This window comes from Protomyctophum parallelum, assembly GCF_964188405.1.
Source record: "Protomyctophum parallelum genome assembly, chromosome: 7".
Lineage (NCBI taxonomy): Eukaryota > Metazoa > Chordata > Actinopteri > Myctophiformes > Myctophidae > Protomyctophum > Protomyctophum parallelum.
The window spans coordinates 26,024,908-26,041,460 of NC_139705.1; the positions used below are offsets into that span (position 1 = coordinate 26,024,908).

General features: G+C 42.3%; 1 protein-coding gene across 2 annotated transcripts in view; it reads left to right on the forward strand.

Annotated features, from left to right (window-relative positions):
* Positions 1-1,304: 1,304 nt before the first annotated feature.
* The window catches only part of impdh2 (IMP (inosine 5'-monophosphate) dehydrogenase 2), a 17,139-nt gene continuing 1,890 nt past the window's right edge, over positions 1,305-16,553 (forward strand). The window contains exons 1-12 of one of the 2 annotated variants that reach the window (XM_083770109.1): positions 1,305-1,865; positions 3,771-3,819; positions 4,684-4,785; positions 5,165-5,239; positions 6,234-6,440; positions 6,746-6,833; positions 7,432-7,631; positions 8,544-8,634; positions 9,128-9,223; positions 11,158-11,229; positions 14,350-14,493; positions 16,484-16,553. The exon at positions 16,484-16,553 is cut by the window's right edge and continues 75 nt beyond it. In XM_083770109.1, coding sequence (XP_083626235.1) covers positions 1,768-1,865; positions 3,771-3,819; positions 4,684-4,785; positions 5,165-5,239; positions 6,234-6,440; positions 6,746-6,833; positions 7,432-7,631; positions 8,544-8,634; positions 9,128-9,223; positions 11,158-11,229; positions 14,350-14,493; positions 16,484-16,553 — 1,292 coding nt within the window. In that variant the 5' untranslated portion in view covers positions 1,305-1,767. The remainder of the gene's footprint in view (positions 1,866-3,770; positions 3,820-4,683; positions 4,786-5,164; positions 5,240-6,233; positions 6,441-6,745; positions 6,834-7,431; positions 7,632-8,543; positions 8,635-9,127; positions 9,224-11,157; positions 11,230-14,349; positions 14,494-16,483) is intronic. The other variant, XM_083770110.1, reaches the window with a different exon arrangement.

Below are 16,553 nucleotides of genomic sequence, written 5' to 3' on the forward strand. Positions count from 1 at the left end.
CACTTACAGCAACTATTTAATACAGAAATTGTTTCAATTGCACTGACCTGGCATGGTGGCCAGATTAATATCACTGCATAGAGTAGACCTTCAACGGGTATCTCCTGATGCCAAGGTATGCGATGAAGGTCAGTGCGACCGCAATGTCCTTTATTATTTTTTATTAACCAATTTAGACCTGAGGCCGCATCGGTGTCTCCTTATAGCTTTTAACCATTATTTTAAACTTTACCTGTTGAAAAATAGCAGACCTATAAGCTCACGAGCTTGTAGGTCTATTTTTTTAATATCGTGAAAATGGGTGCAAATCTTTGAATGTATAATTCACAGTGAATGTTTTTAACTTAAACCCTAGAACAACATTTTGAGATGGGGGTACCGATAATGGAGGGTATGCGCATGCATAAAGTCAATGGCAAAGTGAGTTTAATGTCGGTTAACGTAATTGAATGCAATCAGATAGGACTTTTCTGTTTGGATGTATGGGCTGTCAAGGCCAGAAAGTAGTTTTTAACTCGGTAGGCATTCTTGCATGACTTCCGGGTATGATGATGTCACGTGCAGACCCTCTATTCTGGGGGTCCTTGACATGAAAAAGGTTGAGCACCACTGACATAGAAACAGGTTTTTCAGAAAACTCAGGATTTAGAAGACATTTGTAGAATCAGTTCTCCGGTCTAAATGGGTTAAAATAGTTGGGTGAAGTGAAGACTGTGCAGGATTCTTTGTACTGTTACAAATTAATGACTATTTTATTGTGTAGAATGATGGGATGCACCAACTCATATTCTAAGCTACTCCGCTATAGTGGCCATAATATTTTTGCCAGGACATGACATGCACTTATCAAGGGATAATCTTCCTTGACCAGTTGTACAGTGAGCTCTAAATTAACTTGGATGCATTAATATAATGCAGAATTAGCATTGAGTGAATGAGACTACCCCAGGTGGATTTTAACATTGACAAACTTGATAAATTAATAAATGCAAAGAACATTGCGCCATCTATGGTTTGTTTTGGAGCAGTAAAATGCAGTGCACAAGTTTCAACTGATCCTTAAGGATATAGCCTACAACAGATTTTTATTCAGATATTTATAATGATATACTAAAAACAAAAGGCTACGAGATACTGGATGACGTTCCAGTTTGAGGGTAGACTCGGTACCAGACTGGATCTATTGATTCTCTCCTGGGATCAATTCCTTTTACAGTTTACATAATATCTGTTCAACAGCACAGAAAGCTTTCCAGAGGTGCCGAGCCGCCGGATGTGACGTGTGCTGTCGCGGAAAACCGCAACAACGCACGTGTTCAGCAGCAGCGCACAGGCCTGTCTGTCTGTCTGCGGGGCTAACTCACAACAACAGAACATCAAGAAGGGCACAGACAGAACAGCTTGGCCCTGCGGATTGAAGATATATTGTCCCACGATTGAAAAGTAAAACGGATCCCCTCCTCGATCACCCCGAACCGTCCGCGGTCGATCAGATCTGGAAAAGAGTAAAGCAGAGGAGGACGAACAAGGTTGTTGCACACAGGTTGACAACAGAACAGACCACAAAGAGGACAATATTCGTCACAAGAGGAGTGAGTGATCCCGAAGGACCAGGCCCGGAGACGCATAATAAATAAAGTTACTGTCCCCCCCCCCCCCTCTTTTTCTAGTCAATCGGTCTCTGTGTTGGGTCGTTTACTTTTCGTCGCCTTTTTTAAGGACCGTTATTTTTAGCGCCTTGAGTTGAGTGGGTCTTCTTCGGACAGCATGGCGGACTACCTGATCAGCGGACAGACCGGCTACGTCCCCGAAGACGGTCTCACCGGATCGCAGCTGTTCAACGGAGGAGACGGCCTCACCTACAAGTAAAGGATCTTCATGTTCCCTCATTGTTTGATCCCAGGCAGGCAGCGGTTGATCAGGATCACGTGTCCCTGCATGGGTTCTAGTATCAGTGCTTGCGGTGGTTATAAAGCTGTAACCCGAAACTTATTTGAATGAATAGAACGATATTCGAACCCATCTGTATGCTAGAGCAGTTGTTCCCAAAGTGGGGTCCGGGGACCCCTAAGGGTCCTTGTTCCAGGGGGTCCCCAGCTAAATGGTAATTAGGAACCAAATAGACCTTTATGGGTCTGTAACTCCGAGAGTGTACACAAATGGACCCGTACACTACTGGGCTAACTCTACTCTTGATCTCTTAATTGAACATTGACTTTCCAATATAAATTGGGGTCCCCCACTCCCAGAGATAGAAATGCCGTTAAATGGGGGTCCGCGTAGCCTAATGCATGTTAAACTGGGGGAAATGAAAATCACTTAGAGCCGTAAAACAATCTTCTCTTTTGGGGGTCCTTGGCTTCTATTTTCTAATGGGGTTCCGCGGGCTAATGGGTGATTTGGGGGTCCTTGACATGAAATAGTTTGGAAACCACTGTACTAGAGAGTATGATATAGAATAGCTAGTAGCGGCTACATTAATCTATCTAGCACATCTGCAGTGGTTGGTTTTTACACTTGCCAACCACTGCAGGAGATGTGCTAGTCGACAAGGTGACAATCACATCATTCACCATAAGAAACATAATATTATCAATATCAGCCAGCTTGCACGATGTTGATTCTGATATGGACTACTATAACTGCTATATTTAGAATGCTTGGTAGTATATGTAATATGTTACATGTACACAAAGCAATAACTTTAGCACTGGGCTCTTCGTCTAACTTGCTGTTATATGAATAGAATCTACATTCAACTTGTATACTCTCCAACGGCCACAAGCATGATGCCAGTTTAGTTCACTGCACACATGACACTCTGAATGGTCCTTAATTAATGACCTGGAATGCGGGCTTACAATAGTTCGCTTGTTTTGAAGCATTGGATATTGGTTGCATCAAGTCTTGTGTCACATGCACACACAGACATTCTCCCCTGTCACTCAAACACCTCATGGATTGACGAGGCTTGCGACACAGACAAGAAAAGTCCTGGCCTGGGGCAGACATATAACACACACACACACACACACACACACACACACACACACACACACACACACACACACACACACACACACACAGAGAGAGAGAGAGAAAACGATTAGCTGGAATATGTTTTCACATACTAGTAAGCACAAATTATGGCTGTTTTAAAGGGATTTCTCCTACTAAATATGAATCAGTTATGCAATTATTTTAGTCTAGCACAAGCTTCAAATTGCATTAAAAAAAGGCTAAGTTTACATTCGTTAGTTGAGCCGTTAAGTGTACAGTATCAGTTTCATAATTAGATCTCAGCACAAAGATCTCAAACTCAGTATCTGACACGGTGCAATTTGGTCGGCAATGAGTCCTGGGTCTCAAACTATGCACACCTCTAGGCTACAATTTAAATATGTGGCATATTGCTTGGGTCTGTGTGTTGAAGTTTTAAGTTTCAAATATATGCCTTATAATAAGGCGGGAACGTCTACTGAGTGGCAAAAAAACATACTTACATACATCCAAACAGAAAAGTCCTATTTGCCTCAGGTAATAAAGCAATAATAGTAAATGATTATTGAGATATGGAAGAGATTAAAAGTATTTTTAAAAGGACTTCAAAGTTGAACAGACTCATCTGATAGTTTCAGGGAGGTAATTTCACTCGGGGCTACTAGCAGATGTTTCAAATTAATTCATTGCATTGATCTATTCTCTTGTGTTGTTGTTTACCAAATAATTGTCCTCTTTCCTCCTCCTCCCTACCTCGCTGTCCCCTCCAGTGATTTCCTGGTCCTGCCTGGCTACATTGACTTCACCTCAGACCAGGTGGTAAGTAGAATGGGTATTATAAAACCTCACAAATACTCTTTGCCAACATTGGCATTCGTTTGTCTTCCATTACCCCAATAGAGCGTTGCAGGCCCTACCAGGGCCCAGGAAATGATTCCCCGTTCATTTTCCTTTTAAGCCTCGTACAAAGCCAACTCGAGTTGTGACAAATCATGACAACAAACACAATTTTTCGGGCCGAACAAATAATTAGAAACAAGAAGAAAACGGCAGGTTACAACACTCTTTTTGTTGTTTTTCTTCTTTGTAATTATTTGTTTGGTCCAAAATATTGTGTTTGTTGTCATGATTTGTCACAACTCGAGTTGGCTTTGTACGACGCTTATAAGGTCTATAACCCATTCAGACCTGAGATCAGATTCATACGAGGTTTCCGTCGGACACACACTGGTCTGATGAACCCATTCTGACCTGAGATCAGATTCTAGAAATGTCAGTCACTCTTCGATTTTTCTAAAATAGCAGACCTACAAGCTCATATCGCGCCACTCGGTGGCGCGATATGAGCTTGTAGATCTGCTATTTTTCAATAGCTAAAGCATAACATGATGCTGACACCAAAATGGGTGCCCGGTCAGAATGGGTTAAATAAATACGTTTTGAAATGTCTATGGGAAAAATGCATTGGGAATTATTTCCTGGGCCTGGCGTCGTCATGAAAGGGGGCGGGACTGCGACGCTCTATAGGGCTGTCAGATAACGATTGACCCGGCCTCGAGTAATCATCAACTTTGAGGGGGAAATCGTAAGGCTCTATATGACTGACTGATAAAATATGACTATCTTATGACAAATGGCTAAGCAGCCTTCATGTTGTGGCTTTTTCTTGCTGGCTTTCTTCAGGACTTGACCTCAGCCCTCACTAAGCAGATCACCATGAAAACTCCCTTCGTGTCATCTCCCATGGACACGGTCTCAGAGGCCAACATGGCTATCGCTATGGCAGTAAGTGTGACGCAGAGACACACATGCAACGTACAGTTAACCTCCATTCATACTCCGTCACACACCAAAAATAGCCGACCTACTAGTTCACAACGCGTTGGTCGGTTGTAAGTTGGCTATTTAAGGTGTGCTGCAAGCACGTATATATAGCATTTCCTACATTAACTGACAATTCTCTTACTCCGGTGATTATATATACTCACACACACATGTATCGGTGAATATATATACTCACACACACATGTATTTATATATGGATAGATGATACTGTAGGTCACCAAGTTCAATATAGCCATTTCAGTAACTGTATACAGTACAACACACACACACACACACACACACACACACACACAGAGTAAAGTATTTTCTCCTGTGTCAGCTAACAGGTGGCATCGGCTTCATCCATCATAACTGTACACCAGAGTTCCAGGCCAATGAAGTCCGCAAAGTCAAGGTAACAACCAATTTCCCGTTCTCCTTCACTAGGCTTATATAGACGAGTCTCATCGGTCTCTGTCACTGCCCTCATGTATGCCCCTCACTGTCCTCTCCACCTAGTGTTGAACATCAAATTTCCACATGTGTGTGTGAACAGTCTTTGTGAATTCCTCTCTGTCCTTTCATTTTGTTTTTCTTTTCTTCAATTCTTTTTTCCATTTTTTCTGTGTTTTTTCTCTACATCATCAATGCTATAGTTGCCTCTTGTTTGTTTTTGCCTGAATAAAACCCAGTAGGGGTGACCTAACCTCTCACTCTTTCCTTACCTCAATGTTGTACTCTCTTTTAGTTTTTTTTGTTCAACACATAGGGCTCCATTTTCGTCACCGCTAAACCCCTTATCCCTAAACTTCTTTGCCTTTTTCTTTTACTATTTGGATTTTTTTTAATAGTTCAGCATTGACACGTTGTGAGCTTGTAGACCGGCCATTTCAACTATTCAAAAATGTTTAGCAAAATAGTAAAAAAAGGCAAAGAAGTTTAGGGATAAGGGGTTTAGCGGTGACGAAAATGGAGCCCATAGTAGATTTTCCTAATAAATGAACCAGTATGTCCATTATCTACCACCCCCATTTCCCTGATCTCTTCCTCCTCATTTTTCATTTCACCCTGCTGTTTTTCTCCCCTTTATTTTCCAATATATATGAAAAAATGCCGCACTACGAGCTTGTAGGTCTGCTATTGTTTTTTTGTGAATTGTGAAAATGTGTCGGAAATCTTTAATACTGGTATATATTTTTTCAGAACGAACGTTTTTAACTTAATTCTTTGCTTCTGAGATGGGGGTCGGTGGCAAATTACATATATTTTTGGGGGTCCTTCACATGAAAATGTTTGAGAACGACTGACACAGAAACATGGGTTTTTCAGAAAACTGTCAGGATTTAGAAGGCATCTGTAGAAATGGGTTAAAAAACTATTCCCTGTCCTTATCTCCCCCCTCCTCATAGCGCTATGAGCAGGGCTTCATCACAGACCCGGTGGTGATGAGTCCTACCGACCGCGTACAGGACGTGTTCCAGGCGAAGTCACGGCACGGCTTCTGTGGCATACCCATCACGGACAACGGCCACATGGGGGGCAAACTGGTGGGCATCATTTCCTCCAGAGACATCGACTTCCTGAAGGAGGAGCAGCACAACCTGCCACTCAGCCAGGTGGGCGGAGCTTAGAGAGGGGGAATGATGAACCAGGAGTAAGCGCAATGTGCCTATATACAGCTTTTGTCCCCACACGTCTCAATATTTGCCCTTGACAATGAAAGGATAAAGTAGGTCATAATTGTGTCCGCCAAATATGACGTAAATTTGTGGCAACACAAACATTAAACGCCATTGACAATGAAGGGAAAATTTACGTCATAATGTAGACGAGCAAATCGGCTAACCAATCACATAAATTCAGTTGTTCATGAGATGATGCATGATGATGTATAATGATAAGAGCGCCCCTCACTTCACAGGTAATGACAAATCTAGATGATCTGGTGGTGGCTCCAGCCGGAGTGACTCTCAAAGAGGCCAACGAGATCCTCCAGAGGAGTAAGAAAGGTATGTAGGGAACCTCTAGGATGTTAGAACTGTTAGATGAACGTGACATTCTGCAGTTGAATAATATATGTCATGTTGTCAATTGGAACCTGCCAAGTATAAATTCACCAATAAACCCTATGACGTCATCAATAGGAACCTGACCTCCTCTTCTGTCTTCTATCCTTACGATACGATACGATACAACTTTATTGTCCGCTTGCACTGAAAATTGTTTTGCGTCCATGTCGTCACCGTTCAAGATACAGACAAGACACGATACATTACAAAAAGATACATTACAGGACACAAATCACAGAAACGGACAGGAACAAGAACATATCCTTTTAGCTTTACTGATTGGTTTAAAAGCAGAACAGACTGGTGTACAAAAGCTCTTTAGCCTGTTTTTCTTATATTTAGGGACTCTAAACCGCCTCATGGAGGACAACAGTTGATATCAATTTAAAACATGTAAGGGGTCAGAGGAGATACTCTTCGTCAGTCTAAGCATGCTCTTGGTCTGGGCTTCTTTAAAGGAATGTAACGCGACCTCCACAGGCCTACCAACCATTTTAGCGCAGATCTTAATTTTAGCGCCATCTCCTCGTCCCTCCAGGTAAGCTGCCCATAGTGAACGAGGAGGGCAACCTGGTATCCATCATTGCTCGGACAGACCTGAAGAAGAACAGGGACTTCCCTCTGGCCTCCAAAGACACTCGCAAACAGCTGTTGTGTGGGGCCGCCATCGGCACACACAGTGACGACAAGTACCGACTCGACCTGCTGGTGCAGAGTGGGGTGGATGTAGTAGTATTGGTATGGACTGGGTTCTTACACTGGCTTTACTGGGACAGTTGCAGTGTTGTTTTTGGCAGCAAATGTTTGTTTTAGTCATATAGTCTCTTGAATAGTTTGAATTAAGTTTTTGTCACATTTTAGTCACCTGGAATGTTAGTGTTTTAGTTTTATTCGATTAAATATCATAAGACTAAATCTACAGTTGATTTAGTTGAAAACAATTTATTTTGGTTGGCCTTGATGCCGTCGTAATGACTGTTTTTACACTTGCTGAAAATAGCCGATCTACAAGCTCACAACGCCACGCGTTGTGAGCTTGTAGATCATCTATTTTCAGCATGCAACTAATTGTAAAATGACTTATACTGGATCTCTTGTCCACTAGTCCCTTCCTAACATTTTAGTCTAGTATTTATCTGTTGACGAAATTGTCAGTATATTCAGTCTTAGTTTTAGTCATCATAGCTTAGTTTCCATTTAGTTTTCATCAGTGGAAAAAGGTTTTCGTCTTAGTTTTAGTCGATGAAATCAATACTGAACAGTTGCCTATCTATGTTTCTGCTTGCATTATTACTGTATTATTGGAGCTGCTGGTGCAGAATAATGGATGTAATGGCATTAGTATGAGATTTATTCTACTTTTAGACAGGCATCGCTGGAACAGAATCTGTCAATAAATTGTTGTTGACAGAAGATTAGTTAATATATTATTTGGAGCTAGTTGTAGTCTAGTATGAGTGACTAGTTTTGGACTGGCTTTTTTAGACTGGGTTAGACCTGACAATGAAGTTATATTACATACATAGGTGAAATCAGAAGTCATTTGTCATTTTACAAGGTATTAAACTGTACAGGACAGCATATCAATGTTAATATTGATTGAATGAAAACATGTATTTTGTATATATAACTCCTGTCTTCTCTCTCCAGGATTCCTCTCAGGGTAACTCCATCTTCCAGATCAACATGATCAAATACATCAAAGAGAAGCACCCTCAGCTACAGGTCATAGCAGGCAATGGTGAGGAGGACATGAATCACATTATTCACTCCACACTCTCAACCAGGGCTAGAAAACAGCTTGGAGGAACGGAAATGGACATTTTACTAAGAAGACAGAGGGGTACTTGAGTGGCTGGCACAGGGGTAAAGTTCCCCTCCACCACGGAGAATAGGGCTTCTGGGGGAACGAGAAGTATAGTTTCTATCCAAACTCCTAAATATCTTTATCCAAATAGAATGTTAAGAGGTGCTTAAAATGTTGAACAAATTGCATTTATTGGTCAAAAATGGACTTTGGTGCCACTGGAAAAACAAAACCAGTAAAACCACGCCATGGCCTTCTGTCTGAGCGATTGGACTGTGAATTGAATGCAATTAAACAGCCGCGTAGTGTGTTTAATTGGTCCCTGCATATGTCAATGGTCAATGGTGCCCATGTGCATTAATAAAGAAGTTCAGTCAAACACAGCCATACAATGCTCAACAAGAAATCTCCACCTGTCTTCCTCCAGTGGTAACTGCAGCTCAGGCTAAGAATCTCATAGACGCCGGAGCGGACGCGCTGCGAGTGGGCATGGGCAGTGGCTCCATCTGCATAACACAGGAAGGTGAGTGTGACTGACAGGCAACCCCACCAATCACATACCTGCTCAACATTCAAGTTTGTTGTTACATTGATATATTGTACGAGTACACAAGAGACATGTATTTGGTATTGGTTCCTCAACATTGTTGCAGCAATAGTGAGAAGAATTGCAGCAATAAGAAGAAAGTTAAGAATAGCAGCAATTTAACATACTTCCGTTTGTCGTGCTGATTTCTTTTAATTGACTTCCGAAAACATGGATGTTTTGTATGATGACCTGACTTCAATCTGAGCTCAATTCCAACGCGGAAGTGATCCGTTGCCTGGTGACGCCAAAATCCATGAAAAAAATCTTATTGAACATTATAAACCCTTATCTCGTCCGATCTCGCCCTAGGCGGTCTGCGATCATTATTTAATCTCGTCCAATCTTGTTTTAGGCAGTGAAGCCAGGTATGTTATAACACACAGAGGTACGTTATAGTATGTTATAACACACATCCAAGCACCGAAAAAGGTGCTTGAATATGCTGTGTGCATTTTTCTTAAATATTATCCATACGTGTCTGTGGTATATTTGTTTATTTACATGTATAGACTGTGTGCAAATGTGTGTCTGTACAGACACTGCTCTCACCCACACAGCAGATCTCAGCCAATCCGGCATCTCAAGCGACGGTTACCTGACTAAATGTTTTAGGCATAAAGGGGGAGTTTCCCCCGAATTGCCACAAGATGTGGACCCTTCGCTAAATCCCACCCCGATTGTCCAATGAGCTTTTTTTTGGTTAATAAGTTAGATCGCTGCTGCTGATCACCACCGTATGGGTTGCTAGGTGATCGAGTAAGTGGGAAATAACCGGAGGTTCCGGAACATTCCAGTGCATAGCCTACTGCAGGCCTTGTTGACTGGATTTAGAAGAGATTTTGAAGCTCTTGCTCCTGAAATGATGTATTTATCTGTGGAAACCCGTCATGTAACATGCATGTCGACGGGTGAAGGCTCATACATAGTCTGGATTTTCGGTGGTTAGGTGACCACCGAACTACAACATGACGTCACGAGCCGCGGTGAAGAGCAAACCACCGCCACCGCTCCAGCCCTTCTCTCTGTTTTTACTCACCATCACCACCGCTCAATGTTATTTTGCGGTGGTCAGCGGTGGTCGCGGTGTTCAGCTCACCACCGAAAATCCAGACTATGAATAGGCCTTGAGAAGCACATCTTTCCAGGCCGTGGTCTCTGAGAGTGGAGTGGGAGGGACTTAGTGAATGGTCCATTGGAAGGATATTGGGATGGGTCGGGAAGAGTGTTTGAAATTGGTCATATACTGTATGTACGTTTATTTTCTTCAGTTTGCTGTTTAAGATTTGGTGTTCACTGTTCAGGAAGTTGTTTTTCCACCAGTGGGTTTTTTTTGTGGGTTTTATTTTACCACATAAAGCAAATAACATAATATGAACTTGATGGAATTTGCAGTACAACGGTAACTTAGAAATAGATAAGAGTCAAAATGTAAACCTCTTAACAGATTTACATTCTGCTGTGTTGGATGCTGCTTCATGGTCTGGGAATAAGCCGCAAATTGTTTGTTGCCTTGCTTAGTTACTCTGTTTGATGTTTTACTTTTGTGTTTGTTTCTGTCCATTTGTCCATACGTCATCTTGTCCATGATTCCTCTCTGGCTGTCCTCTCTCTCTTTCATGCGTCTTCTGTCCAAATGTGACCATTGGATGGAGACACCATGATTGCTCTCTCCATCTTCCTCTGTCTTCATCTTGTCCTTTTGTCTCTCCCTTTCTCATTTCCTCTATTTTGTCATTGCTTCCATTTCCTGCGTGTGTATATAATGTATGCGTGCGCGTGTGTGTGTGTGTGCGTGCGTGTGCGCGTGTGACTGCGTTTGACTGTTCATGTGTGTGTGTGTATGTGAGTGCGTGCGTGCGTCTCCCTAGCACCCCCTTCCATTCCACCAGCAATAAAGCTCCACAGCCCCAAAACCCCAGACACTGTTACGGGATACTGCAGTAAGTCCCTCCCCTCTCAGCCTGCGCTGGGCTCCCATTGGCTCCACTACCACACTGCCCGCCCCCCCTCCACTTCACAGCCTGCTGCATTGGTTGGTTAACGGCTCTGCATCAGTAGTTGTAGTAGTGGTGGTACCAGTAACAACTGTAATGGTGGTTTTCTCTGTGAAAGCTAGCCTTGGGTGTTTTGGGGTTTTGGATGCTATGCTTTGTCTCCTGTCGTTTCACTAATCTGTCAGTTCACCCACCCACCCACCCACCCACCTTACCGGCCTATTCATAGTCTGGAGTTTCGGTGGTGAGGTGACCACCGCTCCGGTGGTGAGGTGACCACCGGAGCTGTAATAACGTGGAGCGGTGGTGAGTAAAAACAGAGCAAAGGGCTGGGGAGAGCGGTGGTTTGCTCTTCACCGCGGCTCCGTGACGCCATGTTGTAGTTGCGGTGGTCACCTCACCACCGATAAATCAGATTATGAATAACGCTTGACTGTGTCTTGACTTGTGGCATCATCAAAATGAGACGTGTGCTGCCGTATGGCATTTGGATGAACACGATGGGGCCCTTATGTCGTCAAATCAAGCATTTACGCTGCAGAGTGTCCCGAGTGTGAAGTTAAAAGCTGCAATCCGTAAGAAGTATGATGCCCTGGCCGGGGTTTGAAGTCGGGTCTCCTTCACGAGAAACCTTTTCTACAGGAGTGGTTCCCAAACTTTGTCGTGTCAAAGACCCCCAAATTGACACTAATTAGCCTGCGGATCCCCTGTTAGAAAATATATGCCAAGGGACCCCCATAAGAGAAGATTCCTACGGCTCTAACAGTGATTTTCAACCGTTTTCATTTCAAGGACCCCCAGGTTTGACCTGAATTAGGCTACGGTCCCCCCATTTAATGGCATTTCTATCTCTGGGACCCCAATGCATATTGTAAAATCAAAGTAAATTTAACTCTTGAGAGTGTACAATCTCTGAGTTACAGGCCCATAAGGGTCCATTTGGTTGCTAATTATCATTTAGCTGAGGACCCCCTGGAACTCTCTCAAGGACCCCTGGGAGTCACCGGACCCCACTTTGGGAACCACTGTTCTACAAAGCTTCATCCAATTCATCTTGTCAACTAGTAGAGGTCCTGTACCAAAACCACAGGTGATACATTCTTGGAGGGAATATCAGGGAGACCACCTCCAGCCACTGCTATTGTTTGGTTTCTGTTCACAAAACAAAGTTACGGATTGCAACTTTGCAAGTTTTTACTCTTTGAGAGTACCCCAAAAAAACGGGTCAACTTCGTTAACATTTGTACACTCTTGAGAGTTACTAATGGATAATTAATAACAGTGAGGATTCTACTGTCCTGTGTGCTATGGGGGTGAATCACCAGACTGCACATTCTGCCTTGAGGATCAGGGGCTGAGTGGCCTTTTTGCATCATAACGTATTATGATGCAGTGGCCAGTTATGCAGACACTGCTTGTTCTAAAAGCCACATTTTTGGGCAAGTCACCCAGTTGGACAGAATGAATGCTGACAAATGTGTACCTGCTATCGGCTGGGTTTTAAAAGAAATGTTGTGTTGCACGTAGCTTGAATACACCCCTCTAGGTCGCACACAGAAGCCTGTGTGCGACCTAATTGGCTGCATGGCAGCCAATCAGAGTGAAGAGAGCCTACTGTCAGCTGTCCAGCAGTCCAAATATTATTAAATTAAATTTCAGAGGCGAAGTGATGTCGGCAAGGTAAATGTAGGCCTATATGAAAACACTACTGTCCCACTGAAAGTGAATTAAATTGAATAACATTCGATTGTGGGTTAATAAATATAGGCCTATACAAGGAGGTTAAATGGGAGGCTATTGTGCACTTGTGCAGTCAAATTTACCAATACAACCTAGTTAATTCAGCATTCTTTTATTAACCGGTCGGCCTCAGGCCTACCAATATAGGCCTCAGGTCTACCATACGAGGCCTCAGGCCTACCAATATAGGCCTACCATACCAGGCCTCAGGCCTACCATACCAGGCCTCAGGCCTACCATTGTGTGGCACATCTATGCACAGAATATCTATGTTCACAGTGAAAGGGGGTGTTGTTGAGCAGAACCACACACCCACTCACTATGCATATTTCCTTTGGGAAACCCAGCCAGAGGCCATATCATTATCTCACATCACATAGACGCCAACAATTTAGAGCTGTTTGGCTTGTTTGTTTGTTTGCTTGTTTGACTTGGTAAGTAGATTTAAAAATGTATTGGTATAAGTTTACTGTGTATATTACTGTAATAGAAACACTTGCGTGTTTTGTGGGAACTCAACGGATGAGAGACTTGGCACTGATATTGCAATATTTACAGTAATTGTTCTACTGATGTACAGTAGTTGGTTTAACTCGATAACAAAACATGTTACTGTGTCGCATCACCTTTTGCAGTTCAGCCCTGCACGTCCATCGACACTTTTGTTCTTTATGACTTGCCATGATTTGTTTTTAATGTAGTCTTTAGTCCTCTAGCATCGTGTAATGCGTAGGTATTAATGGTACATATTCATCCAAAGCATCAAAATGGCGAACCGTAACTAAGCCATAGCTGAAAGACTGGACTAATTTAATTGTTACCACTTTGAACTGAATTGATGTTTATGTTGAGTAGTGGTGTTTGAGGGACGGTGGGAGTTCCTCTGCAGTCCTCTGCAGTCTAATCCCACTTTATATATCGTGCACATTTCCTACATGGGGAAACTGTGCTTCAATAAAGACATTTGTAATGTAAATAATTTGTACAGAGATATAGACACTATTCTAATTGCACTAATATTTCGAAATTATTTGATTCCACATACAAAATCAAAGTGTCTGCAACTCATCATCATACATCAGTTTAAGTAAAGAGCATGTAGATTGGCCCTGTGTAATCTCTAGGTCTAGATCATAATGACATGTTATGCCATATATATTATAGCAATGTGAAGAAGTCATTGATTTAGCTTTGTTTATTATTATGTTATTTATTAACTTCCCCACTATACATTGGCTATGTAACAGAATACGGTATATTCATGCATTTCACTGTTGTTTAATGCCTTGTTCTCTCCTTCAACCCTCCCTCCATCCATCCATCCAGTGTTGGCGTGTGGCAGACCCCAGGCCACAGCTGTCTATAAGGTGTCAGAGTACGCCAGGCGTTTCGGCGTGCCGGTCATCGCTGATGGAGGCATCCAGACGGTTGGACACATTGCCAAAGCCCTGGCCCTGGGGGCGTCTACAGGTAGGGAGAGGACAGGAATGTGTGCATCAGTTTAACCATGACAGAGTGATCAGTCATTATTTTGCATATAGTGGTTCCCAAAGTGGGGTCCGGGGTCCCCAGCTAAATGATAGTTTTGGAACCAAATGGACCGTTATGGGTCTGTAACTCTCAGAGTTAAATTAACATCGATTTTACAATATAAATTGGGGTCCTAGAGATAGAAATGCCATTAAATGGGGGTCCGTAGACTAATGTATGTCAAACTGGGGGTTCTTGACATTAAAGGCTATAATGCAGGTTAATTAGGGGAAGTTCTCGATAAGCCTTTTGGCTTTTAACTTCTCCTGCACAATATTAATGCATGAATTTCTTTTTCCTGTTTTTAACCTTTTTTATGTGCAAATAAATAAAACCTAAAACCTAGACCACATGACGTGGTCCACCTGCACATTTCTAACATTAAAGATTATTTTACTGGTAAAAAAACTAGCAATATAATAAATGTTCAGATCAGAAGCTTCTTCCATAAACCCTAATGGTCTCAGTAATTGCATTAAAGCAAAGGCTAATGCCTCAGTCTGGGATTTCTTCAAATGTTTAGCTGTATGTTGAACAGCAGGAATGTAGGTTTAAAATGATAATGCCGAACTTCATTTTAAATATTGCTGTAATTGTTTTAGAAACGGAGTGCTAGTGCAGGGGTGCTGTTTCGCATTGTTTCACGAATGGCAGATTGGGCTACCAATAAAAATCAAGGCTTTTGCACAGGTACAGGTGACGGGTGCGTAGGAGAGGGTAAGGTGCCCGACAATGAAAAAGAACACCCGCACACTGTCTTCAAATGCAGTGAAAAAACTTTATGAAGATAGCCTGATGAAGGCTGCATAGGCCGAAAGATTGCTGTTTCCCTATTAAAGTTATTTTCACTGCATTTGAAGAAAGTGTGCAGGTGTTTGTTCTTTTTTAGATTGGGCTACCAAAAAGGCTTAATTTCACTTAATTTCTGCCTATAATGACTTGCCCAAAATAGGGACGCCAAATTGAAAGCGCTATGATGAATGGTCATCATGATATAAGGCTCAACCACTAGAGGGAGTATTTGCTTTAAAAACTTGTAGTGTGAGTTTGACAGTTCAGCCATTGAAACTAAACTAAATCCCCCATAATTAGAATTGGTTCTCCACTTCTCCAACAAGAAGACTGCACTTAGAAGCTATAATTGTGTATTGGTGTTCTGAATCAACATGTGAATATTGCATTCATGGTATGTTTGAGGATTTGTTTTTTTATTTTTTATGAATGAACCTGAGAGGTATGTCAAACATATGTATACAATTGTATGTACTGTAACTGTCAAAACAGTCAGTCTATGAAATAAAAAAAGTCCCTAAAAGTCCAAATTGAATTACTTCCTGAAAACGTACTGTGTGATGACATTAGGTAGGCCCTTATGAATGATATATGAATCTTAATTGAAAAAGAAAAGAATCTTAAAACACGCTTAGGCTGCTACGTTCTTTATCCAACTGGAGATGATGGCCAGACGGTGCATTACTTAACTTAAACTTAAACTGTATAAAATATGTATCTGAAAACATTTGAGGTGAGAAATAAGACCTCTATCCCATTGCCATCTGATTGGTTTTGAAAAACACCAAAGAAATTAGTGAAACGGCTGGATGGCACTTACCCGCCTTCTAATGAGAGCGCAAAATCTCTCTTGGAAGAGCCACCCATCGGCTAATCTAATATACGGCAACCTTCCCCGTGTTTCTTCACTAGTCCGATCCAGAAGTACACAGTTTGCCGTAAATGAGGTTATATCTTCTCTGGAGTGAGTGGAGTCCTGCCTCAAAGCAGACCAGAGGTAGAAAACTGTCGTTCCCTGACTTCATCGCTAGGGACACAGGCATCAGTAAGCAGGAACTGGGGATGGCAATGAAGAACCGGGAAGTCTGGTCGAAAAATGTATGATGATCTCCCTCCCTCTCTCCCTCTCTCTGTGTAGTCATGATGGGTTCATTGCTGGCTGCTACCAGTGAGGCTCCTGGAGAATATTTCTTTTCTGACGGCATCAG